Below are 26,328 nucleotides of genomic sequence, written 5' to 3' on the forward strand. Positions count from 1 at the left end.
TTTGATATCTTCATCCTTGGGTTTTTATTGGTCAACATTGGACAGATTTTGATCTAAACGTCTATACCCTTGGTACAGCAATGTATAAAGGGATGAGAGAACCAAACAGGAGTTTGAGGAAGGCGATGGCCAGGGATTTCCACTAGGCTTGCACTGCAGCTGCGCAGGGAATCAGTCTAACTCTGCAGCTGTACTTTCATTTTCTCCTTCAGGCCCCCTCACTTTCTGGAGTGCATTTGGCATGAGAATTCCCACAGTAGATGATGAGAAGCCTTCATGGAAGTATTAATAGAGCAGCTAGGGAACAAGGCATACTTTTCACATCCATGGCCTGGTATGATATCACGTTTTAACCATGTTATAACAAATAATTAGTAAGTAAACAAATTAAAAGCACACAATGCTGCTTAAACCACAGCTATCGTGAGGTGTCGATGGCAGGGGCCTCAGTCTTTACACAGCTCAGAAAGTAGCTTCACGGTAGATAAGGGTGGGAGGCAGAAGTAAGTGTTAATTGAGATAAGGTAGGCTAGTTTAGATGTGACAAAAGTTGAGTATCTACTACATTTCAACAACCCCCACCAGTCACTGAGAATGTATATTCTTCACAACAGAAACAAAGAAAAACAAAACAAGCTCCACTTTAACACAACTCCTATATTTTACACATGAATACAATGCTTAAAGGCCCAGTGCAGTCAAATGTGATTTCCCTGTGTTCTATATATATTTCCACATTATGAGGTGGGAATAATACTGTGAAATTGTGACAATGATAATAATGCCCTTTTAGTGTAAGCTGTTTCAAAAGACCGCCTGAAGTTTTGGTAGGATGGAGTCTTGGCCTGCCTGGTGACATCACTAGGAGGTAAATCAGTTAATAGACCAATAAATAAGAGTTCTAGCCCTCTCTGCCAATAACAGGCAGTTTTCGATTTTTCACTCACCACTCCCAGGCAGTCCTAGCAAAATTCTTGCTTGAGAAATTGCTTTTTGCTAAGAAGCTTTCCTGGTTTCTTTTTGACCATTTTAATTGAAAACAATCACAGTAAGGTACTTAATTGCTACCCAGAAATGATTTGATATTGAGATTAAAACAGCTGCATTGGACCTTTAAAACAAAAGGCTTTTTTCATCTAAAAAAACAAACAATAAAAAAGTATTAGAAACATGTTTACCGTGGCACCTCACCATCTTGGTCGTGTTGGGAACAAGCCATTCATGCATTTCCCAACATGGTCACAGTTTTCCCCTTCAGTACAAACTTGACAGTACTTCTCTATGTTGCATTGCTACAGTACATCTCCACACATATCTCTTGTAACTTAAAGAACAATTATGATAATAACTGTCATTATTAATTAAAAAAATAAAAAATACAAAAAAAAGAGAAATGTTAAGAACAAGACATATACATTAACTCAATGAAGGACATACATACATTAGTCACTCAAAAGACAGTTTTGTCACCATCAGGGAAGACAACAAACCATCTTAGTGAGCAGTTTCATGACACACTGGTACAGTAGAGGCCAGTTCATTAGAAACAGAGACAAGGCCCAGAATGGGCTGTAACAGCGATGAGAACTTGAAATGCCAAGCTGAGGCAGTGACCGAGAAAGCCAAGTGAAATATTCCTGACATGAGGGTGGGAGTATTCCAAGTCAAAAACTCCTTTACTGTCCATTCGGTGGTCCCCAAGTGGGTCTTGATCATCTTAAACTCCTTGCATTTGTCTTCAAGAACGACTGCGGTCCTCTTGGGTTCCCACTAGCATTTTGCTGTATAACTTTTGTTGCTCCTCTTTGAAGGTGTCTTTTACCTTCCCTCGCTTTAAACCTCCATCCCTACAAAGAAACAACAACATAATTCACAAATCCATTACACCAGGGATCATCCACTAGATTTAGCCAAGGGACGATTGTTTCTTGAGTATGGGGTAAAGCGATCCGGAACATAATTACAAATCATTTGTAGACTGCAAATTGACCACAAGAAGCCAAAACAGATATAATATTTGACAAAAACATAATAATTTCATTTCAAATCTCTCCATTATATGTGGGAATAATTTGGAAAAGATTTCCAAAATTCCAATCGCTGGTGTTTTTACAGTCTTATTTTGGGGAACCCTGCATTACACAGTATTCTGTGATGCCCACAAGGTGATACATTAGAGCAAAACTGAGCTGGGTTTAACAATGATACAGACCTGATATGTACAGTGCCTTGCAAAAGTATTCACCGCCCTTGGCGTTTTTCCTATTTCTAAGTGTCACATGATCTGTCACATGATCTCAGTATATATACACCTGTTCTGAAAGGCCCCAGAGTCTGCAACACCACTAAGCAAGGGGCACCACCAAGCAAGCAGCACCATGAAGATCAAGGAGCTCTCCAAACAGGTCAGGGACAAAGTTGTGGAGAAGTACAGATCAGGGTTGGGTTATAAAACAATATCCAAAACTTTGAACATCCCACGGATCACCATTAAATCCATTATTAAAAAATTGAAAGAACAACAAACCTGCCAATACAGGGCTGCCCACCAAAACTCACGGACCAGGCAAGGAGGGCATTAATCAGCGAGGCAACAAAGAGACCAAAGATAACCCTGAAGGAGCTACAAAGCTCCACAGCGGAGATTGGAGTATCTGTCCATAGGACCAATTTAAGCCGTACACTCCACAGAGCTGGGCTTTACAGAAGAGTGTTCAGAAAAAAGCCATTGCTTAAAGAAGAAAATAAGCAAACATGTTTTGTGTTCATCAAAATGCATATGGGAGACTCCCCAAACATATGGAAGAAAGTACTCTGGTCAGATGAGACTAAAATTAAGCTTTTTGGCCTTCAAGGAAATGCTATGTCTGGCACAAACCCCAACACCTCTCAATACCCCGAGAACACCATCCCCACAGTGATGCATGGTGGTGGCAGCATCATTCCAGGGACTGGAAAACTGGTCAGAATGATGGATGGCGCTAAATAGAGAAATTATTGAGGGAAACCTGTCTCAGTCTTCCAGAGATTTGAGACTGGGATGGAAGTTCACCTTCCAGCAGGACAATGACCCTAAGCATACTGCTAAAGAAACACTTGAGTGGTTTAAGCATTTAAATGTCTTCGAATGGCCTAGTCAAAGCCCAGACCTCAATCCAATTGAGAAGCTGTGGTATGACTTAAAGATTGCTGTACACCAGTAGGAACCCATCCAACTTGAAGGAGCTGGAGCAGTTTTGCCTTGAAGAATGGGCAAAAATCCCAGTGGCTAGATGTGCCAAGCTTATAGAGACATATCCCAAGAGACTTGCAGCTGTAATTGCTGCAAAAGGTGGCTCTACAAAGTATTGACTTTGGGGGGGTGAATAGTTAAGCGAGGTCAAGTTTTCAGTTTTTTTGTTTCACAAAAAAACATATTTTGCATTTTCAAAGTGGTAGGCATGTTTTGTAAATCAAATGATACAACCCCCCCCAAAAAATCTATTTTAATTCCAGGTTGTAAGGCAACAAAATAGGAAAAATGCCAAGGGGGTGAATACCTTCGCAAAGGCACTGTATAACCCATGTGAACATATGTTCTCAGATGTTTGCTATGGGTTACTCACCATAGCAAGTCCACCAGCCCTCCTTGCCTGGCGATAGCTGCTTTAACCCGATTGGCAAACTGGACTGCATCCTCTCCTTCCTGTTCAGAAAGGAAAACAAAGATCATAGATGAATGACCAGTTCGACACACAAAGGGGGCTTGCCCATCTGAGCATCAGACATGTCCTGGAAAGGGTCTTATTGCACATATTGTATAAATCCTTTCTATTGGCTACAGCCACTAATGGGCTAAATTGGCATGTAGTGCAGTTTCAAGTACAGTTTGATAAACTGGGATATTGAATAAAGCACAATGCATTTCATGGGCCATGCATCAGAGGAAAGAGAATAATCTCTAAATATGGATTGATCTGATGCTGTGTAACTAGGATCCCCTGGTGACAGAGAGACTGGAGGCTGCTCCAAAAGCCTGCTCTAAGTACTAGTTCAAACAGCAGGTGGAACACTTGATCAAAGGGCAGGACACCTCTGAGGACCAGTTGGATCCTAGCCCACTGAGTTCCTTCCACTCTGACATTTAGAGAAAGGAAAACTTCCCAAACTTCCCTCCTGCTTTCTACATCAAGATGGGATGGTCGATCAGTCAATGGCCAGAGCCCCAAAGCTGGCCAACCCCTGCCTCTGAACACCATGTTTTAGAAGTGGGTGGTTGTACACAACCCTTTCCTGTTTTTCATGAGCGAGGCCTGACCAAGTTCACATCCACACCCGGCTCAAAAGACTCTAAAATCATTATCTAAATTCCTTGCACCAAGTCACATACATTAAGTGCACATCCACAATCCTGGCACAGATGGCTTTGTCAAGCTCTGGTTGTGCAATCAGCCTTAATGTACAACCTTTCCCTCAAAGTGAACAAGACAAAGGAGCTGATTGTGGACTACAGGAAAAGGAGGACCGAACACGCACCCATTCACATTGACAGGGCTGTAGTGGAGCGGGTCGAGAGTTTTAAGTTCTTTGGTGTCCACCAACAAATTATCATGGTCCAAACACACCAAGACAGTCCTGATGAGGGCACAACAACACTTTTTCCCCCTCAGGAGACTGAAAAGATGGGTCCCCAGATCCTCAAAATGTTCTACAGCTGCACCATCAAGAGCATCCTGACTGTTTGCATCACTTCCTGGTATGGCAACTGCTCGGCATCTGACCGTAAGGTACTGCAGAGGATAGTGCGTACGGCCCAGTACATCACTGGGGCCAAGCTTCCTGCCACCCAGGACCTATATACTAGGCGGTGTCAGAGGAAGGCCCAAAAAGACAGTCACCTAAGTCAGAGTGCTCTCTCTACTACCGCACAGCAAGTGGTACCGGAGCGCCAAGTCTAGGTCCAAAAGGCTCCTTATTAGCTTCTACCCCCAAACCATAAGACTGCTGAACAATTAATCAAATGGCCACCTGTAATATTTACATTATTATTATTATTATTATTATTATTATTATCTTAACTCTATTTCCTGAACTGCATTATTGGTTAAGGGCTTGTAAGTTAGCATTTCAAGGTAAGGTCTAAACCTGTTGTATTAGGTGCATGTGACAAATAACATTGAAAGACAACCCAACATGAGACAAACCAGCAAGTGTATAAGCCTGCATGTCTAAAGGAGGCAGCCATACTAGCCTCTCAAAATACTGTTTTGAATCACATTTCCTTAAATCAGGGGTGGGAGCTGGGAGAGGCCATCTCAACCTTAAATATTAAAGGAGGTGAATGCTGATTTGAAAACCGACTCAAACCAGGATTTATTTGCATCAGAAATGCAAACTCTGGGTGACTTGAGCATGTCCTAGGTAAAACATGCCAAGATGAGGTCAAAGAAAGGAGTGCAACATATGCATCCATTCAATATTAGTAACACTGGTGGATTGAAATGAGAGGCTGTGCAATGGTACTAATATTAACCACACGAAACAGCTAACTTCAGGGAGGTTAGCTTGACTACGGTATTAACTTCACTGGGGCTAGAGCGTGCTAATAAAATGTCATTTAACTGCCATCAAACAATGCACAATGGCCAGGAAAAAACAAAAGCTCTTACACGGAACCCAAACCGGCTGCGCGTTGCGCCACCTTGCATCAATTTATTTTGTCCCCCTACGCCAAACGCGATCACGACACGCAGGTTAAAATATCAAAACGAACTCTGAACCAATTACATTAATTTGGGGACAGGTTGAAAAGCATTAAACATTTATGGCAATTTAGCTAGTTAACTTGCACTTGCTAGCTAATTTGTCCTATTTAGCTAGCTTGCTGTTGCTAGCTAATTTGTTCCGGGATATAAACATTGAGTTGTGCATTTCAGGTAAAATAACAAGGTCCTCTACTCCGACAGTTAATCCACACATAAAATTGTCAACTGACTCGTTTCTAGTCATCTCTCCTCCTTCCAGGCCTTTTCATCGTTGAACTTATCTGGTGATTGGCATCTAAACTTTCATAGTATTACTACACTGACTGGCAACACAGTTCGTCATTCAATCACCCACGTGGGTATAACCAATGAGGAGATGGCACGTGGGTACCTGCTTCTATAAACCAATGAGGAGATGGGAGAGGCAGGACTTGGCAACGCAGATGCTCGTTGATGCGCGCAAGCATTGTGGGTGCAATAATTGAAAAACATTGATTCCTAAATTTACGACGCGAGTGGTGTGGTCAGCCTGTTAGGGTGTTTAATAAATGTCACAGCTATCCTCCAACCTGTCAGTGATATTTCTGAGAAAAATAGAATTTAAAATAAAAAGGTGAGTTTTTTCCCAAACTAACCTCTCTGGTCATGGGTGGCAGGTACCACACGCTGCACACAATGGCCCAGCTGCTCATCATCCTCAGCAGGTAGTTGACCATCCCAAACTGGCTGCTGTTCCAGAAGGCATCTCCAAAGCGGGGGTCGTACTGTTGGGGACAGGAACGTAATACTGATTAATACTGGAAGACAGAGGGGAAAACACACCGCACATGTACATGCACACATGCGCACACACATACAAAAGGCTGTTGCGGTGACCGTATTACCGCCACACCGGCGGTCACGACTCATGAAGGCAGTCAAATTCCATGTGACCGTTTAGCCAAGGTAATTAGGCTTCTCCAAGCTCTGATGCTGCTGCTGGTCATTAGTAGCCTACCAAACGTGCTAACTGCCTGGTACTCAGCACTCATTAGCTTTCTATAGGCTAGGCCTACTATATCTATTTCTCAACTTTCCTAATATTAAGCATATTGCTTATATTTACAACAGGAGTATAGCCTACCTGGCTGGCATGAAAATTAACCAAGTGAAACGCGTCCTCCATTCGCTATTTGAGTGCATAGATGACATGTAGTTTTTCCCGCCGCCCCTGTTTCGATATATGATAATGGTCTATTCTAAATCACAACAAATTTCACACATACAATGGGGCAAAAAAGCATTTAGTCAGCCACCAATTGTGCAAGTTCTCCCACTTAAAAAGATGAGAGAGGCCTGTAATTTTCATCATAGGTACACTTCAACTATGACAGACAAAACGAGAGAAAAAAGTCCAGAAAATCACATTGTAGGATTTTTAATGAATTTATTTGCAAATTATGGTGGAAAATAAGTATTTGGTCAATAACAAAAGTTTCTCAATACTTTGTTATATACCCTTTGTTGGCAATGACAGAGGTCAAACGTTTTCTGTATGTCTTCACAAGGTTTTCACACACTGTTGCTGGTATTTTGGCCCATTCCTCCATGCAGATCTCCTCTAGAGCAGTGATGTTTTGGGGCTGTTGCTGGGCAACACGGACTTCCAACTCCCTCCAAAGATTTTCTATGGGGTTGAGATCTGGAGACTGGCTAGGCCACTCCAGGACCTTGAAATGCTTCTTACAAAGCCACTCCTTCGTTGCCCGGGCGGTGTGTTTGGGATCATTGTCATGCTGAAAGACCCAGCCACGTTTCATCTTCAATGCCCTTGCTGATGGTAGGCTTTGTTAATTTGGTCCCAGCTCTCTGCAGGTCATTCACTAGGTCCCCCCGTGTGGTTCTGGGATTTTTGATTACCGTTCTTGTGATAATTTTGACCCCACGGGGTGAGATCTTGCGTGAAGCCCCAGATCGAGGGAGATTATCAGTGGTCTTGTATGTCTTCCATTTCCTAATAATTGCTCCCACAGTTGATTTCTTCAAACCAAGCTGCTTACCTATTGCAGATTCAGTCTTCCCAGCCTGGTGCAGGTCTACAATTTTCTTTCTGCTGTCCTTTGACAGCTCTTTGGTCTTGGCCATAGTGGAGTTTTGAGTGTGACTGTTTGAGGTTGTGGACAGGTGTCCTTTATACTGATAACAAGTTCAAACAGGTGCCATTAATACAGGTAACGAGTGGAGGACAGAGGAGCCTCTTAAAGAAGAAGTTACAGGTCTGTGAGAGCCAGAAATATTGCTTGTTTGTAGGTGACCAAATACTTATTTTCCTCCATAATTTGCAAATAAATTCATTAAAAATCCTACAATGTGATTTTCTGGAATGGGCCAAAATACCAGCAACAGTGTGTGAAAACCTTGTGAAGACATACAGAAAACGTTTGACCTCTGTCATTGCCAACAAAGGGTATATAACAAAGTATTGAGAAACTTTTGTTATTGACCAAATACTTATTTTCCACCATAATTTGCAAATAAATTAATTAAAAATCCTACAATGTGATTTTCTGGACTTTTTTCTCTCGTTGTCTGTCATAGTTGAAGTGTACCTATGATGGAAATTACAGGCCTCATCTTTTTAAGTGGGAGAACTTGCACAATTGGTGGCTGACTAAATACTGACTAAATACGTTTTTGCCCCACTGTATATTATTTAGTATATGTAAAGACAAGACTAAATCAAGAATAGTCTGATGAGTGACAATATTAGCCTATCACTTGTGAATGATATATTCTCACTCGTGAATTATTCACAGCATAAGAAATAATGCCTTTTTTTTGTGTGACTTTTTTTGAATCATAGTCACACACCTCATGTAGCCTAGCCCATAGGCCTATATGTTTTGATAAGGTTTGTATCACAAATAAAGTGGCCAAATAACTTCTTAAAATTGAGCACATTAATCTGCTTTACAACGGGCATAGAGTCTAACTGGCATACATAAGCAGCACGTGAGTTTCAAGTTTGGGAAAGATAATTTTCACCATAAAAATTCACCTTTATAATAAAAGCATTACATGAATAATTGCATTTGCGGTCACTTTGATAATGTTTTCCGCTAATGGGACATTTGCGTTTTTAGCCTACTGCTGTGTGCGTATTGCTCTGCTTATAATGTGAAGAAATAGCCTAATAGTTTATCAACATTTTAAGCTAAATATTCTGATCTGTTGCGTCGATTTTTGTACTATGGGGGATAGTATATTGACATAGGCTAGTGCTTTTGCTGTTCGTTAGGCCTCCTCATCTTGTTGGCTGACGAAAAGTAAATGTGGATAGTTCTTCCAATATCTTCAATATGCACCTTGGAATTGGATAAAGACGCGCGCAGTTGCATCCCCGATGTGTCTGTCTTCACTTGTAGCCTGTGAGAAAGACCCGATCATGTGATGGTGAGCCATGTGAGTTAGAGGTGATTCAGAGAGCTCAGCAGTCAGGGAAAAGCGCACAACGGCCGTTGGCCGCAAAAGGCATGGATGTTTTTAGGATGCATTACGGCCACACAAAGGGGATGCCACCCTAAAATTCTGGGCATTATCAAGTGCTTGTCAAATTGAGAATGAGTGATTTATGTAGTGTGTACAGCTGGCGCAAAAAACAAAGCAGAGCTCATTCTTTTCAAGCTATTTTTTTCAAATCATCATTAGAGTCATCCATCATGCAGCCTTAAAATGTATTAAAAATCTAAACATATAGGCCAACGTTTGTAGAACAACTAACGTTACATTTATAACTCAAAATTAAGCAGATAGGAGTACGTATTTCTTTGTTAACCGCTTAACACTCAAATTGTTTGTAGAAAATATCCTTTCTATTTTATTCAGCTTTGTTCAATTGTATTCTTCATACTATAAAATAATGCCACGGAATTCTAAACAAATCTTGTCTGCTAAATTAACTAATGTAGCCCACAGCCATTTGACATAGCCAGATCAGGACCTAACAGAAGGACAACTCATGGTATGCTATTCTGTTCTTCTGAAATAGACTACATTTTCTTCATATCATGTTTCTTTAGACCTGTCTACAATAAATAATGGATTTATTGTGAAGTTGAAGGCTATGTTACATGGATTTATTAGACTTTTTAAAACATAGATGTTCCAAAGGTCTGCATCAGTGGCTTGTGTGGAAGCCAGGAGATGCTAAATGTGTTTATGTTAATTAATTAACGAGCAATTACAGTGCAACCAACAGTTATTTGCTTGACAATAACCGTCTGACAAAATGTTGTGACCGCCACAGCCCTACTGACACACACACGCGCGCACGCGCACACACACACACACTCTCTCACCTTGATGGCCACAGGGTAGACTGTGGAGCCAATCTCAAAGCTGCCCTTTTTGAACATCATTACTGAAGTGTTGTTGATGCAGGTGCCTATGGGGAAAAGGTTAGTGTTTACAAATGGGGATAGGAAATTCTATTAAGGAAGCGTAACAGTAAAAACCAAGTAATAGAAACTACCGTAGTAATGTTCAAAGCAGTAACTAAGGAAAAAAACTAAAACTACTCACCTTCAGGGAAAATGAGAATAGGCAGTTTAGTTTTGTCTTCTACATGATCACTCAATCTGCAACAATATATTTTTGTACGTTTACAGTACATTGATTCAATCCAGTTTGACTAGCTTTATCAATACACAAACACTAATCCCCATATGAAGTCTAATCCAAACATCTTGGTCACAGTAACCTTTAATTGAAAGTTGTCAATTATCCATTTAAGTTCTTTAAATGTCTCTGGCTGACGCGACCCATGTGGAGTGGGAGTGTTGTGCCCCACTTGTCTGGTCAGGAGATTGGTTTGTTGGTGCAATATTCACTTAGAAAAAAGCAAGCTTTGATTGGTTCTTTCAACAAAACAATTATTTCCTAGGGGCTTATTTGGATTTGAAAATCCAACAGTTGTGTGTGGTTGTACATGTTTGTGTTTAAGTGAGAAAGACACAAAGGAGAACCAACCAGTAAAAGCACAGCTTCATTATCAACACATCGTGCCGTCAACTTTAAACAGCCTCCCCAGACTCTGAAGTCAAAAGGACTTTGAGTTTAGTATCAGCCAGACTACAGCTGAGAGACTTCCAGCTAAAAAGCATTAAACATAGTGCACATATGCATTACTACCTTTTGGCCACTAGATGTCGGTCTTTGACTTCAGAGCGTTCAAACCAAATATGTGGGCAGGCTTTCACCATAGACTTCTGGATCACGCCCATCAAACCACCATGGATTTGCCCAACCTGGAACACAAACAGACACACATACAGGTGTGGTTTAACAAACATCTGATGAGACAGGTCTCAGATCTCACAGAATTGGAGTGCTTGCTTCAGCTGTCTAAATGTTTGTTTTATGGTAGTAGCACACCAAAAACTTTCTAAATACGACACATATCATTCTGTAATTCAGTGCTGTAGTAGGTAGCCTTGTGTTTGACTGTTGTGCCATTTATCATGGGTGTTGGGCCTTACCATTGCATAGCAGCCATCGCTTGCCAGGATGATGACATCAATGGGTGAGGTGTGGTTGGCCACACAGATCCCTCCATTCTTGGGCTTGTTTTCACTGGGAGGATCGAGAGAGAGACAGGATGAGTGTCAGGGGACAAGTGAGTATCAGGAAATTACTATTCCAGTGTAAGCTAGAGCCTAGCAACTCAGTAGATGATGGAAAATATAGTCCTAATGGGTTTGAGGGAGAAACTCAGCGCCCTCTCCTTCACCTCTCCCTAATTAACATGAAAGTGGGAGGAGGCTAATGATGTTGGAGTTCAAAGCCAGACCCCCTGAGCATGCTGGACTCTGGTAGGAGCCCAAATTCCGAAGAGATAACGTTGCTGATCGTGTTACCAAAAGAGAGAGCCCATCTTACACCACTTCTGTATTTTTAGCCCCACCCAGACTAGAGAGGCACATGGTGTAACAGGCCCAGCACTACATGTAGATTTCTTCAGGGCAAACAGGCAGAGCAAGACGGGACATAATGCATACTGAATACACCACATTCCTATAAAGAAACGTCTATTATTATTAGTAGTAAACGTCTTTAGTTTATGATCAGTTATTTTCATCCTAATGGATAAGTCTTTCAAAACATTTGCTCTGAAGGACAATTTCACAGACAGAGATTATCTTAACCCTTCTGGTCTTGGACTTAACGGTTTATTTGAATGACTAGGCCTATTGTTTAATTACACTCCCCGACTATGACGGCTCATATTCTTTTTTTTATTTTCTTTAACTGCAAAACAAAGGGTATCTTGACAAGTTCATATGACAAGTTCCCTCTCTGACCTAGAGTTGGGGATGAGAAGGACTGTATTTTTTCAATTCGATAGAGACGTTTCCCTTTTTGCAACATTTCCTCAAATATTCTTCTTTACCTTATCTCATTTGAATCAGCATTGGCTAGTAAGGGCTTTGTCAAACAAACATGTGACTAGTGGTTTTGTAAAGGCGGTGCTCTACGGCACTTATTCAAATCAACACATCGAGACAGGTCAGGGGGCAGTGTATGGCATTGTCTCGCACCACAACAACTGAGGATCAATACAAATTCATCATCAGATGACATTTGAACCTGACAGAAAACTGCCTGCATCATGTCAAAGGAAATGTCCACTGTAGCATAAACTGTCTAGGGTAGAGTGGTGTAGTGTAGTCTGGGTAAATATAATTAGTCCAATTAACTTCCAGTACTACTTCCTGCTTAGCTGTGTCTGGACTGTTCTCCCACAGCACAGACTATCACACTGTGGATGTTAATGCCTGAAGAATGATAGATTTGCATGTTTCTCTGGCCCTGTCCCTTTGGTGACACCTAGCCTGGTAATGTCCAGGGCAGCAGTTTGTGCTGGATGCCTCTAAGGGTACTCTACCCCAGACCTAAATGGAATGAGATGGCCTTGTTGGAGCAGCCCTTGCTTTGTGTGTGTGGGCGCCGGGCGGTCGTGGCTACAGGCTTTTGAACTTCACCTAAGCGGACTCTGCTCAGCACAGTGGACATGAATGTAGATTGCTACTGGCTCTCAGCGACTACTCCACTCATTGCTCAAGAATTCAAACTGATTTATTGATGTGGGCTCTAGTACACAGACCAGTAGTGTTCATCTTTCAACCAAGGTATATAGTGCATGTCGTTCCTAATAATGCTTTCTACGTGTTTTGCATGAATATTCTGTGTGTTGAGTGTCGTTTCTGCTGCTTACCTGTCGTGGTAGGTGATGATGGCAGTGAGAGCTCTTACACAGATCCGGTAACACATCAGATGCACCTGCTCACTGAGGAAGTTCTTCATCCTTCAGGAAAACCACAGAAAACAGGGCCTGAGTCTCAACACTTACTATGTTGTTCCTACCCTAATTACAATGTTACTACTCAGGTAATAAGGAAAGTGTTACAATTATGAGAAATCCTGTCTTACCTCCCATTTGGAAGAAACCCGATGATGGAGGTGAGTACGACCAGAAGACCCACCCCGGTGAAGGCAAGAGTTACCCTGTCAGAGAACACACACAGAGCTCCAGTCAAACACAGCCCATTACAACCCAGTCTAATCATAGACGTCTGTGCATATCAGAGAACATACAGAGTATAGGCCTATTCAAGGTTTCTAAACCGACAGCTGGCAGTGCTTTCCACTCTTGAATGCAATCACTTTTTGATTGCATCCCTTTTGATTTAAACAAAACTTTCCATACAAGTTTGCCCATGGAAGAAGTGTTCAGAAAGATACTTTTTGGACCACAATGCCAAAACATCCAGGAGATAAAGATGCTCAAAGTTGGTCCATTTTGAATACCCCACCATACCATGAGACCATACCATGTCTTCATCACTGGAAAATATTAACGGTTGAGTTTTATAGAATTTAAAAGCTTACAACAGGGTTGTCAAACTATCTTATAATTTAATACCGTTTTTTTAAATACAAACTCTGAAACGTTTTAACCATCAACGTCAGTTATCTAAAACGCGTAAATTCCATGTGTTGTAGCTTAAACCCTACTTTACATCATCGTTGGTTTTTGTTCATGCTCTTGAATACAGTGGATGTCATTTCAAATCATAGAAATATAATTCATAGAATGGACCTATCCCTTCAGACCACTGCAATTTGGCTGGTATACCATTGAAATGTAAATTGAATTAAAATTGTAACTTCTAAATACTACCACAAAGATGGCCGCGGGTCACCCCAATGTCAAATGCCAACTTAAAATGGTCATGTTTATTCTATTATCTATCTTTATATTATTTAATAGGTTTCCTATGGAGAATTGACAGTATCATTTAAAACAGTCCACACATTATTTGATATGTGGACCTCCAACCATCATTGTAGTACCATTTGAAAGTAGACATTTTTATTTTATTCCCATTTTAGTACATTTATCAGCCAAAACATGACACCTGATCTGTATTCAAGAGCATGTTGTGTCTCAACCGATTGTGGGCACAACAGAAAAACCTCAGATTATATCTAAGGCACTGCATCTCAGTGCAAGAGGCGTAACAACAGTCCTTGGTTCAAATTCAGGCTGTATCACAACCGGTAATGATTGGGAGTCCCATAGGGCAGCACACAATTGGCCCAGGGTCGTCCGGGCCGTCATTGTAAATAAGAATTTGTTCTTAACTGACTTGCCTAGTTAAATAAAGGTTACACAGACACACACACACCACAATAACCGAAAGGTTATTTTGTTGGCATTTACATATGTCCCCATTACCAGTTAAACATAATCAAAACCTATTTCTTTCACTTACTTGCTGTGCTGTGCTGTGTCGTTGTTGATTTGTTCAGTCGTTTCATTCTCAACCAGGATTTCTATGGAATGCCGTTTGGGTCTTTGCGTGTCAAAAAAGATACAAGTCAAATAACACTATTTGACGTGTCAGATAAGCTTGTTGACCAATCAGGACCTGAATATGACTGCACGTCACATAATAATTTAACACGTTTATTTTTTTACGTAGTTATTACACATTGATTACACTATCACTCGTATTTCATATGTCACAATGATTCATCGATACATATGCTATGATGCTGGTAAAGTTGTCTCGTGCACCTACAGTGCTGGTCACAAAAAAAAGCTAGCTGGCTCATGGATGCAAACAATGTTCTTCAGCAAAAACATAGCAAAACGACAATTTGTTTCAGTAGCTATAGTTAGCTAGCTAGCTATATAGCTAGGTGTCATCTAAAATAACCCTCATTTATAAGACAGCACTTATTTGGTTAATGGTGGTCGGACCCATCTATGTGAAGCTAGCCACAAAAAGGATTACCCACAATAGTTGACTTTGCGGTTAGCCTTCAAAATAAAAGTATGGCATAATTCTACTTTTTGTATTCATTTGCATCACTGTCAATGACATACTTTAATTTTGAAGGCTAACCGCAAAGTCAACTATTGTGCCTAATACTTATTGTGGCTAGCTTCACAACACATAACCCGGTCCGGTCGAGCCTCACTAGCCAGATGAAGCTAGCTGGCTGCTTATAATGTTAGCTCTGGGCAACAGGGTTAAGTAGCTGGCTAGCTATTTACTTTCATGAACTGAAGTTCAATTTCAATAGGCGAACAACAAGTGGCAACCTAGCTAATACTTACAAGGATTCCTAAATCATTGCTAAGAATAATGAAAATGACTGCAGTTTCTACTGGTCACTGTTTTCAGGCTGGTTGTAATGGTGCTAGCTAGGTACCGAGCTAAATCTAGCTACCCCAGAAGTTGCGGTCAAACGAATTATGCTTTATTACCAACGCTGTATTGCAAACACATCGTTCCTGGCCAGTCTTTGCAGACTTTTTTGTACAGCTTCGACAGTGCTACTGTATCTTTTTTGACACGCAAAGACCCAAACAGCGTTCCATAGTATGTATGTCGTGAAGCTAATAGCAGTGACGCTATTACTATGCAACTCGGGTAGGGAAACATCTGAAAAATAGCGCACTTGGTAGTGTGTCGACCAGTCGGCGAAAGCCAACATCACCCACGACAGAGGATGGTTGATTATCAAGGGCAATGAATTCCATTATCTTGGCTTTAATGGATTTTTTCCTTTGAGTTGTCTCGCTGAAATGTTCTTACTCTTTCAAATGACTGCTCGACTTGTTGACTGCTCGATCCACATAGCAGACATTGTGTGGGCTAGGTTAGGAATGCTGTGTTGTACGTGCAGCGCAAAACTTTACATGGCGTCATTACGTCACATACCTACGTTATATAGGTATGCACAGTAGCTTTGACATCGGTTTTTAACATCGCCGTTAAACCAGATATCGGGCCGATACCGATGTTGGCATTTTTAGCTAATATCGGCCGATTCCGATATGTTCACCGATATATCGTGCATCCCTAGTAATGACCATGTTGTTTAACTTCTTAAGGTATAAGGGGCAGCATTTTCACTTTTGGATAAATAGCGTGCCCAATTTCAACTCCCTGCTACTCATGCCAAGAATATAAGATATGCATATTATTTGGGGAATGCAAAATAATATATCTTTATTTATTGAATAGTCTGACATTCAGGTCCAAAAGGTCACATTCTGAGCACTTATACAATGTAAAAATATGTATTGAAGGGTTCGTTCATATCAAAAAGGGTGCTGTCAAAAAGTGATTGAATTAAAATGGATTTACCCTCTTACTAACGGTAGGTGTCAATTGGACACAGATTTTCTCTCTGGATACACATAAATGTATTGATTACCCAAGTGAAGCCTACTCTCATTAATAAGAACCATGTGGCCATGTGTGGTAAAGCTGGCAGGCAGGCAGCAAGTCTAATCCAGGTGAATCCCAACTACACACGGCTGGGCTGGAGGAGAAGGTGCAGATATGGATTTAGCAGAGCTCATTAGCTCCATATCGCATGTGAGGAAAGGTGAGTGTGTAAGCAGGAGGTGATCGAGGCTAACAGACTCAGAACACAGTGGTTGTAGGGGCTCACTGCCTGGTGTTTATTTATTTTCTTTACCACTTTTTCTCCCCAATTGGTAGCTACAGTCTTGTCCCATCGCTGCAACTCCTGTACAGACTTGGGAGAGGAGGTGGTCGAGAGCCATGCGTTCTCTGAAACACGACCCTGCCAAGCCGCACTGCTTCTTGACACACAGCTCGCTTAACCCACCAATGTGTCGGAGGAAACACCGTACAACTGGCCATTGTGTCAGCATGCATGCGCCCAGCCCGTCACAGGAGTCGCTAGAGCGTGATGGGACAAGGACATCCCGGCCGGCCAAATCCTCCCCTAACCCGGACAACACTGGGACAAATGTGCACCGCCTCATGGGTCTCCTGGTCGCGGCCAGCTGTGACACAGCCCAGGATCGAACCCGGCTCTGTATTGACGCCTCAGACCGTTGCGCCACTCTGGAGGATTGCCTGGTGGTTTTAATTAAAGTCACTGATTGGGGAGAGTCCTACCTGCCCCCCACGCATAAACCAGATTACAATCTGAACTCACCCCTGATGTCCTAAAGAAGTAAAAGGACACCTTTACCTCTTCCCACTCCACAGCCAGATGACAGCTGTTGGGCATGCTTTTAGGGGGCTTAAATGAAAAGCTATTGCCATGTAATAGTCATTAGACAGAGCTACTTAGCCTAAAGCTAAATTTTTCTAGAGATTCACCACAAAATGACGACAGTGAGATGAAAGTGACTAAACTTACAAACTACCGTGGGAACAACAAGAGGCACCTATGAGATATCACCAGGAATTCCATGGCAATGGTCAAGCCATAAAATACTTGATACTATGACCAGATACTTTGCAATGCAATCTCAACACTTTTCATATGGGACAAACTGTAGCCTACTAGGCTATTCTCATTGACGTACATTTACATCTTTTACATTAAATATCTTACATTACATCTTTGCCTTACCTTTCATTGTGTCTGGCAATGTGACATTCTTGCTCTGCAGCTCCAAATGTACTTTAATTATCAGCATTACAGTAGCCACTAAGCTTGCAAATTATTAAACTACGTGAGCAACTGCTCTAAAACATATTAGCTACACTCTTGAATAATGCAACCAAACCATATTACGCTCTTGAATAATGCAACAATTCACAAGCATATGCAGACAATTAAAGGGTTTATTTTCTCGTTTATACACGCATTAGCTAAATGTAGCTTGCAAGACAATAACACTGCTAGCTAGCTATGCTAGCAAGTAACGTTAGCATATTGAACATCTACCCCTCTCATATGAATATAAAAGTACAGTTTCAGTGTATTAAAGTTACATACGAACAAACCAGGCTTAATGCTATCAATATGGAAGTAATTCCATAAGGTAAATGCAAAATTGCCCTATCCCACCTTTGACAAGAGGAATATCAACACGGGTGCCCCCAGGAGTGTGTGCTCAGCTCCCTCCTGTACTCCCTGTTCACTGATGACTGGTTGACAACGCACGACTCCAACTCCATCATCAAGTTTGCTGACGACACAACAGTGGTAGGTCTAATAGCCAACAATGACGAGACAGCCTACAGGGAGGAGGTTGGTGCCTTGGCAGAGTGGTGCCAGGGGCTACATCACTGCCTTGCAGGGCAACTCTACCACCCGCAACCGCATGGCTCTCCCAACACATCATCGGGGGCACGCTGCCTCCAGGACATCTACAGCACCCAGTGTCATAGGACGTCCAAGAAGATCATCAAGGACCTCAGCCACCCGAGCAATGGCCTGTTCACCATGCTACTATGTAGCAGATGGAGACAGGGCAGGTACAACAAAGGGCCAGAGAGACTGAAAAACAGCTTCTATATCCAGGCAATCAGACTGTTGAAAAGCCATCACTAGCCAGATACCACCCGGTACTCTGCCCTGCACCTTAAGAGACTGCTGCCCCCTGTACGTATATAGAGACATTGAACACGGATCACTTTGGCAATGTTTACCTACTGTTTTGCCCACTTTATATGTATATACTTTATTCTAGTCTCATGTCTCATCTTATATAACTATTGATGTACACACCTTTTCTATTCATATACTGTCTATACACACCATTTATATATACACATTTATATTCCGGACTCTGACATTGCTTAATCATTTTTTTTTTTTTTTTACTTTTTGGAGAATGTGTGTATTGATAGATATTACTGCACTGTTGGAGCTAGAAACATAAGCATTTCACTGCACCTGTGATAAAATCCACAAATCTGTGTACGCGACAAATATACGTTGATTTTGATTTGAAAACGGTGATAATTCCCCTGGTGATCAGCGTCTTGCTGCATACTTCTTTCCTGGAGCAGCCAAGTGGGGAAAAACACAGTTGTGCTTCCCATTTCTTACAGATACAGCAACATTTTTAGAATGTAAGAGGCTGTTAGTGCAGATTCAGGTGAAAACTCAATAAAAACAAGTCTCAAATATAATGAAAATGTCTATACATTTCTGCTGTTTCAAAAACATTGCTCTGCTATTAGTATTTGTGCTGTATAAATGTTGGTCTTAACGAGACAATTCTGTTAACACTTCCCTGCTTACAGCGGGTCAACTGTTGGATGAGACCTCTAGAAGTAGTGTTAGAGATGTGAGAAATACCGAAGTTTACATGTCTCTTGAGAATCGCTACCTATCAAAATTCTTCTTAATTCTCATCAATGAGAACAAACCCTAAATGGCTGTATCTGAAACAAATACAATCAGAATGAAAGTTGCTTATTGTTTTTCATATAAAACAGCGGTTTATGGGAAAGTGATTTTTCTCTTTATGTTCACTTCTTGCAACTGCAAGCATGGGACAGCGAGGCCAAGTGCATCAGCTCAGTCTCTGTGTGCAGCAGGGGCTTATTAGTAGCCTATAGAGAGGGAGACTGTGTGTCTGGGTCTACAATGGTGGCCTGGCTGGCTCATGGGTGATTGGACTCAGGCCAGACTGGTTTAGTCCTGGGTCACTGCCCTTTTGTCTGCCTAGCGAACTCTCTCACTCCTGGCCCTGGGGGGGATATCTCCATACTTAATGGAAAGTGATGGCTTCCTCTCAGCTGAACGCAGTGAAAACGTACATACAGTGCATTCAGAAAGTATTCATTCCCCTTGACTTCTTGCACATTTTGTTGCGTTACAGCCTTATTCTGAAATATATATATTTTCATATACTCATCAATCTACACATCCCATGATGACAAAGCAAAAACTGGTTTAGACAATTTAACACATAAAAAAAAACTGAACGATCACATTTACATAAGTATTCAGACATTTTACTCAGTACTTTGTTGAAGCACCTTTGGCAATTGCTTATTGTTTTTCATATAAAACAGCTGTTTATGGGAAAGTGATTTTTCTCTCTATGTTCACTTCTTGCAAATGCAAGCATGGGACAGCTATTTTCAGGTCTCTCCAGAGATGTTTGATCGGGTTCAAGTCCGGGCTCTGGCTGGGCCACTCATGGACATTCAGAGACTTGTCCCAAAGCCATTCCTGCATTGTTTTGGCTGTGTGCTTAGGGTCGTTGTCCTGTTGGAAGGTGAACCGTCACCCCCAGTCTGAGGTCCTGAGTCCTCTGGAGACGCTTTTCATAAAGGATCTCTCTGTACTTTGCGCCATTCATCTTTCCCTCACCTGATTTGTGGAGTGCTGCAGAGATGGTTGTTCTTCTGGAAGGCTCTCCCATCTCCGCAGAAAAACTCTGGAGCTCTGTCAGAGTGACCATCGGGTTCTTGGTCAAATCCCTGACCAAGGCCCTTCTCCCCCGATTGCGCAGTTTGGCCGAGCGGACAGCTCTAGGAAGAGTTTTGGTGGTTCCAAACTTTTTCAATTTAAGAATGATGGAGGCCACTGTGTTTTTGGGGAGCTTCAATGCTGCAGAAATGTTTTGGTACCCTTCCTCAGATTTGTGTCTCGACACAATCCTGTCTCGGAGCTCTACATACAATTCCTTCAACCTCATGGCTTTGTTTTTGTTCTGACATGCACTGCCAACTGTGGGACCTGACATAGATAGGTGTCAGCCTTTCCAAATCATGTCCAATCAATTGAATGTACCACAGGTGGGCCCTAATCAAGTTGCAGAAACATCTCAAGGATGATAAATGGCAACAGGATGCACGTGAGCTCAATTTCGAATCTCATAGCAAAGGGTCTGAAAATGTAGGTAAATGTGACTAGTTTCAGGAAACTAGGCATGTCGCACATCACTACATCACAGGAGCACAATTTGAACGGAATGGCAGAAATGCCTTCTGGAACATGTGAACCTTCATGTGCCTTAATAACAAACTTGTATGCCATCTGTAAATAATAATAAAATGGTTAAATTACGAGCCTAGCTTGTTTAGCCATGGAAAAAGACAGCAACATTACCTCTAGCCATGATTGGCTGAGATAATGAGTGGTCTGGTCATGCCGAGAGATTAGTTTGGATTGGTCTCCCATGTAAGCATGCTTCTGTTTATAATATGAGCTGGTCAGTATGTGTAGATAATCCTTTCTTACACTGCTTTTTTGAAAGATAGTAGAACTGCATACGTTTTGCTCTCCACTTTCTGGAAGACCGAGTTTGGAAATCAATGTAATTATGTAGCTAAGGAAATTGAGAAAATTCTGGCGTTTGATTGCAAATATGCAGACAGAGTCGAAAAGAGAACACCCAGAAGGCTGTTGTATAAAACACCTGTCTCCGGATTACATCTTCAAACTAAGGGAAACCATGGCATCCGTGACAGAGGGAGAAGCGTCCATCCATGTATACGGGTAAGAGAGTCTAGCTAGCTCCATTTTCTGATATTACACGTTTCTAATTTTGTCAGAAAGTCGTTTTCATTTCAAGTTAAAATGTACTGTTAGCTAGCTAGCTAATGTTAGCTGGCTGTTTAGCTAGCTAACGTTACTTGTATGATCTGTTTAGTAATATTATTCTTATCGCAAAGCCATTTGCATTGCTAGTTATAGTCTAATGTTAGCTAGCTAACATTGAACCTGATTGGTTAGCTACCTGCATATTCATGCAGGGTAGTAACGTTATGAGTTGAAATTATGGTTCATTGTTTAGCTAGTCAGCTAAAAAGACTCCACTATGCAAGTAACTATTTCCATAGAATGTTTATGATGTCACTGCGACAACTGTCGATAGACGTAGCTGGTAAATTCATTCTAGCTATCTACTCAGATTTCAGAGCACTCTAGTCTGAGTGTGCCAGAGCGCAGAATATCTGACACATTTACAAACGCTCAATACCGGTTGAATATGGCCTGTGTCAGTAAACCGTGGCAAAAAAAGCGTATTTAGGGGACCTCCCGAGTGGCGCAGTGGTCTAAGGCTGTGCCACTAGAGATTCTGGGTTCGAGTCCAGGCTCTGCCACGACCGGGAGACCCATGGGGCGGCAGGTAGGACTCTCCCCAATCAATGACTTTAATTAAAACCACCAGGCAAGCCTCCCGAGTGGCGCAGCGGTCTACGGGTTCAATCCCGGGCTGTGTCGCGACCGGGAGACCCATGAGGCGTTGCGAATTTGGCCCAGTGTCATCCGAGTTGGGGGAGGGTTTGGCCAGCATGGATTTCCTTGTCCCATCGCGCACAAGCAACTTCTGTAGCGGGCCGGGCGCAGTGCACTCTGACACGGTCGCCATGTGTACGCTGTTTCATCCGACACATTGGTGCGGCTGGCTTCCGGGTTAAGTGGGCATTGTGTCAAGAAGCAGTGTAGCTTGGTTGGGTTGCGTTTCAGGGAAAGCGAGTACGATTCTCGATGAGACAAGACTTTAACTACCAACTCGATACCACGAAATTGGTACTTTTTTTTTTAAAACAAGCGTAATTAAATTGTTGCCAGCAGCACAGTTGCAGTCACCAACGGATAACAGATAACATAAAAACAGCCTAAACAGCTCTGCTAGGGCAAATAAAATGGTCAGAGTGAGCTGTTCTCTTATTTGTGTCTAGAAGTATCTAGCAAGCTAGCCAACGTTAGCCAGTTAGCTTGAATGCTTGACTGTTGCTGTTAGGTCAGAACGCTCGGATCAACCCTACTTTTCATCAAGAGCATCCAGTGTGCGCTCTGGACGCCCCAAGAGCGAAATGCTCAGAATTTACGAACGGCGAATCCGACATCAAAGCCCAGAGCACACTGGCACTCCAGATTAATTTTTTGAACACACCCGTAGTATAAACCAACCTAGGTGTCTTGAAGTCTTTGGTTGTTTAGTACATAGCCTCATATGTGAATATTTAAAGAGATGGGTGGGGCTAAAGCGTTTAAGAGGGTGTGAACGATGCTGAATGGGTGTAGACAAAGAAGAGCTCTCCTGTAGGTACCAAAACATTCAAGGGCCATTTTCTCAAAAGTGAGGTTACAAGTTTATCAACTTTCAAAGCAAAATTACTTTCCCATTATTCCTCAACTGTAGTGTATGCTCCGAGTCTCTACTTTTATCCAATGTAAAAAACACCATTTCAAATTTTGCTGAATAAAACCGAATCGAGCTGGTCAGTCACAAATATGGTATTTCTGTTTTAAATTTTGTATAAATCTGCAAACATTTCTAAAAACCTGTTTTTGCTTTGTCATTTTGTGGTATTGTGTGTAGATTGATGAGGTTAAAAAAACATTTAACCAAGGATGTAACGTAACAAAATGTGGAAAATGTCGAGGGGTCTGAATACTTTCCAAATGCACTGTACACAGATTACAATGAATTCCCATGATATAATAAGAGTGTGTCATATGTTCTCTAGGAGAAACAAGGAGAGGTTTCTGAGGTCAGCCTGTACATCTTTGGTTACACATGTCATAAAACAGAGAGTGTTATTACTGAACCAACCAGTCTGATCCCTTCCCCTAACCTTGACCCGGTCTTACCTGAGAGGCAGAAGGAAGCCGTAGCGGATCACCACCCCCAGCCCCCACAGGACAGTCAGCCTCAGACTGATGTGCTGGAAGTTGTAGTTGCTACGGGTCAGCAGGTTCCATGACTCCAGCTCCTCAGCAGAAAACCTCTTGGTCACCTCGTCGTCCATGATGCTCTCAACTCCTTGCCGGCAGAAGTAGAAGATGTCGGACATCTCAAACTCGGAGGCATGGTCCAGGTCCCGGTTACTGCCACTGCGCCGGATCTCCTTTATCTCCTCCTCCAGGGAGGTGGGCTCCTTGGCGATGATGGCTGAAATGCACCGGGGAGACATGAGAAATGGTTAACCACTACCAATTTACCCATCAGACACACTCATTAACAACAACAACACACTCATACACAGAGCCCGTCACTCACCATTAGAGTAAGGCTTGTACAAGAGATGGTTGTTGTCCTTGGCTCCTCTTTCAATCCTATGTGTGGCCCACTACAAGCAGAGTCATTTAAAGTAGACAGATGTTAGCTTACATTTTGCAGAGAAAAAAAACTTTCTGGCTCATTCAGACAATAATCAAATTCTAAACAATAGACTGACCAAATAAAATGTCATAAAATGACAAACAGCTTCATGCCTTATTACAGAAATGATGTTGGTTTGTCAGATTAGATAATAAAATGACAGCTAGGTCTATATAGATATGTCCATTGTCTTTTATCCACAACACTTGAGTTCATAAAGACTTGCAATAAATTGCAGACATTATCTCAACAAGTGCCATTTTCAATAGGCCTATATTTCAGAAACTGAAACAGTAGAACATCAAATCTGTTAACGCTACTATGATGATAAGTTATTGATATTAGCTGGTGTTACAATTCCAAGGCAGACAGATATTGTGAGGGACACATATTTGTTGTTCGTTTTATGTAGTCCTCAAAGAACAGTCACCTAAGCTGAACGCACTGCAGATGTGAAAATTGTATCTGTATGTGCACACTTAAGACAAATACTAATCTAGTAAGAGGCTGGAAAAGAACAGAGTGTTCCCCATGCCTTGGCAATAACAGTCAGAACAGGAAGGATGAAGTGGGAGGGGATCTGCTGTTCTCAACCTTCACTCAACCCCAGGCACTGAGCAAGTTCACACAACACATTACATCATTATAAGATCCTGATGTTCATAAAGACAGACAGACAACAGAGCAGAATTCTGCTGCCAGAACATTCCAATCTGCTCAAGCATCCATCTTATACATCCACGATACTCCAATACAGTTCTGAGAGCCAAATGGCTAATGGAAGTAGCTCAGAGCACCTAGCTAACAAAAATGCTAAGAAAAGAAGGTGTTCACATTCTAAAAGGCTCTACCAGGCAACTGGCCTTGCCAGTAGGTGAGGTTCATCTGATCAACTGCTGCACAACATTCCTCTGACAGGACTGGACATTTACTAGACTGACCACCTGTGGAGAAGATCATTTCAACAGAGGTAGAGGCGAAGCATCTTTGCTACTACGTGGTGCAAGGCCAATGTCAACAGCGCTACAGACGGACACAGTTCTCTTTAGAAACTGAAACTGACCGTTATGCCTTTTGAAAGAACACTGTTCACCGACGGGAGATGTTACAGTTGTTTACAACAAAATCATTACTGACATCAAAATACCATGACATGTGAATCATAAGACTAAAGGGCAGCTTATAGGGACACCAATGTGTATGTTTGGGTGTAGGCTAGTAAAGGAGGAGCATAGCAATCCTGTTGAGTCAGTAAACTGGAACAAGGAAAAGCAAGGCCAACACATCAATTACGGCAGAGGGGTGTGGTAGCACATGATTAGGATTATGCAAAAACATTGCTGGTGTTTGATACCTCTACATACTCACTGCATAGGCTAGATTGAGTTCCAAGCTCCCTTGTCCATTCTCTACTCTGCAGTTGATGTAATCTTGCTGATGCTATGTCATCAGTCTGGTATACAAGAGAGTCAGGTATATCTTTGCAATATTACCCTTCTCTGCATGAGATCTGATATACTAAGCATGGAGAGTAAGTTCCTGTCCATACCCTAGATCAGAGATCATCAACTGGATTCAGCCGCGGGACAATTTTTTCTGGAGAGGATGATCGAGGGGCCGGAACTTAATTATAAATCATTTGTAGACTACAAATTGACCGCCAGAAGCCAAAACATAAATAATATTTTCAAACCTTGCTTACATTTGTATACGATCATGTGTCTCTCTATTATGTGTGGGAATACTTGGGAATAGATTTCTTAAATTAAAATAATTTGGAGCTGATTTCCTGGTGTTTAAAAGTATTTTATGTCCCCCAAAAATTATAATAATAAAATAAACGTTTTTTTGATAAAACCACCCGCCAGCTGCCAGTTGGGAGATCCTTCCCTGGATAGCAAGACGATTCCCAGAGCCCAGCTCACACATAGGCTGCTACATGCACATATACCAGTTATGAGGTTACATTCGTGACTCAAGTTACCAGCAGCACAGGATGTGATTTCCACATGTTGGAGACTTTAATCATTGAAGCAATACCAAGGTCTTGTATTTGCAGAAACCAAGTGAAATATAACCTGTCATACAATCACCTAGTTTCCAACAATCTGTCATTTTAACCCTTTACTTCTACCATACAAATGCTGGTTGACTAGACTAGGCACTACTGCGAGCTGAAAAGCT

General features: G+C 41.8%; 1 protein-coding gene across 2 annotated transcripts in view; it reads right to left on the minus strand.

Moving 5' to 3' along the window:
* LOC110525666 (glycerol-3-phosphate acyltransferase 4) overlaps nt 1-26,328 on the minus strand; it is a 39,437-nt gene continuing 13,109 nt past the window's right edge. For both annotated transcript variants that reach the window (XM_021606002.2, XM_036979776.1), the window contains 11 exons: nt 24,043-24,112; nt 23,634-23,934; nt 13,212-13,286; nt 12,997-13,086; nt 11,261-11,354; nt 10,914-11,029; nt 10,305-10,360; nt 10,082-10,167; nt 6,380-6,508; nt 3,606-3,685; nt 1-1,847 (listed from right to left, as the gene is read on the minus strand). In XM_021606002.2, coding sequence (XP_021461677.1) covers nt 1,739-1,847; nt 3,606-3,685; nt 6,380-6,508; nt 10,082-10,167; nt 10,305-10,360; nt 10,914-11,029; nt 11,261-11,354; nt 12,997-13,086; nt 13,212-13,286; nt 23,634-23,934; nt 24,043-24,112 — 1,206 coding nt within the window. In that variant the 3' untranslated portion in view covers nt 1-1,738. The remainder of the gene's footprint in view (nt 1,848-3,605; nt 3,686-6,379; nt 6,509-10,081; nt 10,168-10,304; nt 10,361-10,913; nt 11,030-11,260; nt 11,355-12,996; nt 13,087-13,211; nt 13,287-23,633; nt 23,935-24,042; nt 24,113-26,328) is intronic.

Source organism: Oncorhynchus mykiss, chromosome 6, assembly GCF_013265735.2.
Source record: "Oncorhynchus mykiss isolate Arlee chromosome 6, USDA_OmykA_1.1, whole genome shotgun sequence".
Taxonomy (NCBI): Eukaryota; Metazoa; Chordata; class Actinopteri; order Salmoniformes; family Salmonidae; genus Oncorhynchus; species Oncorhynchus mykiss.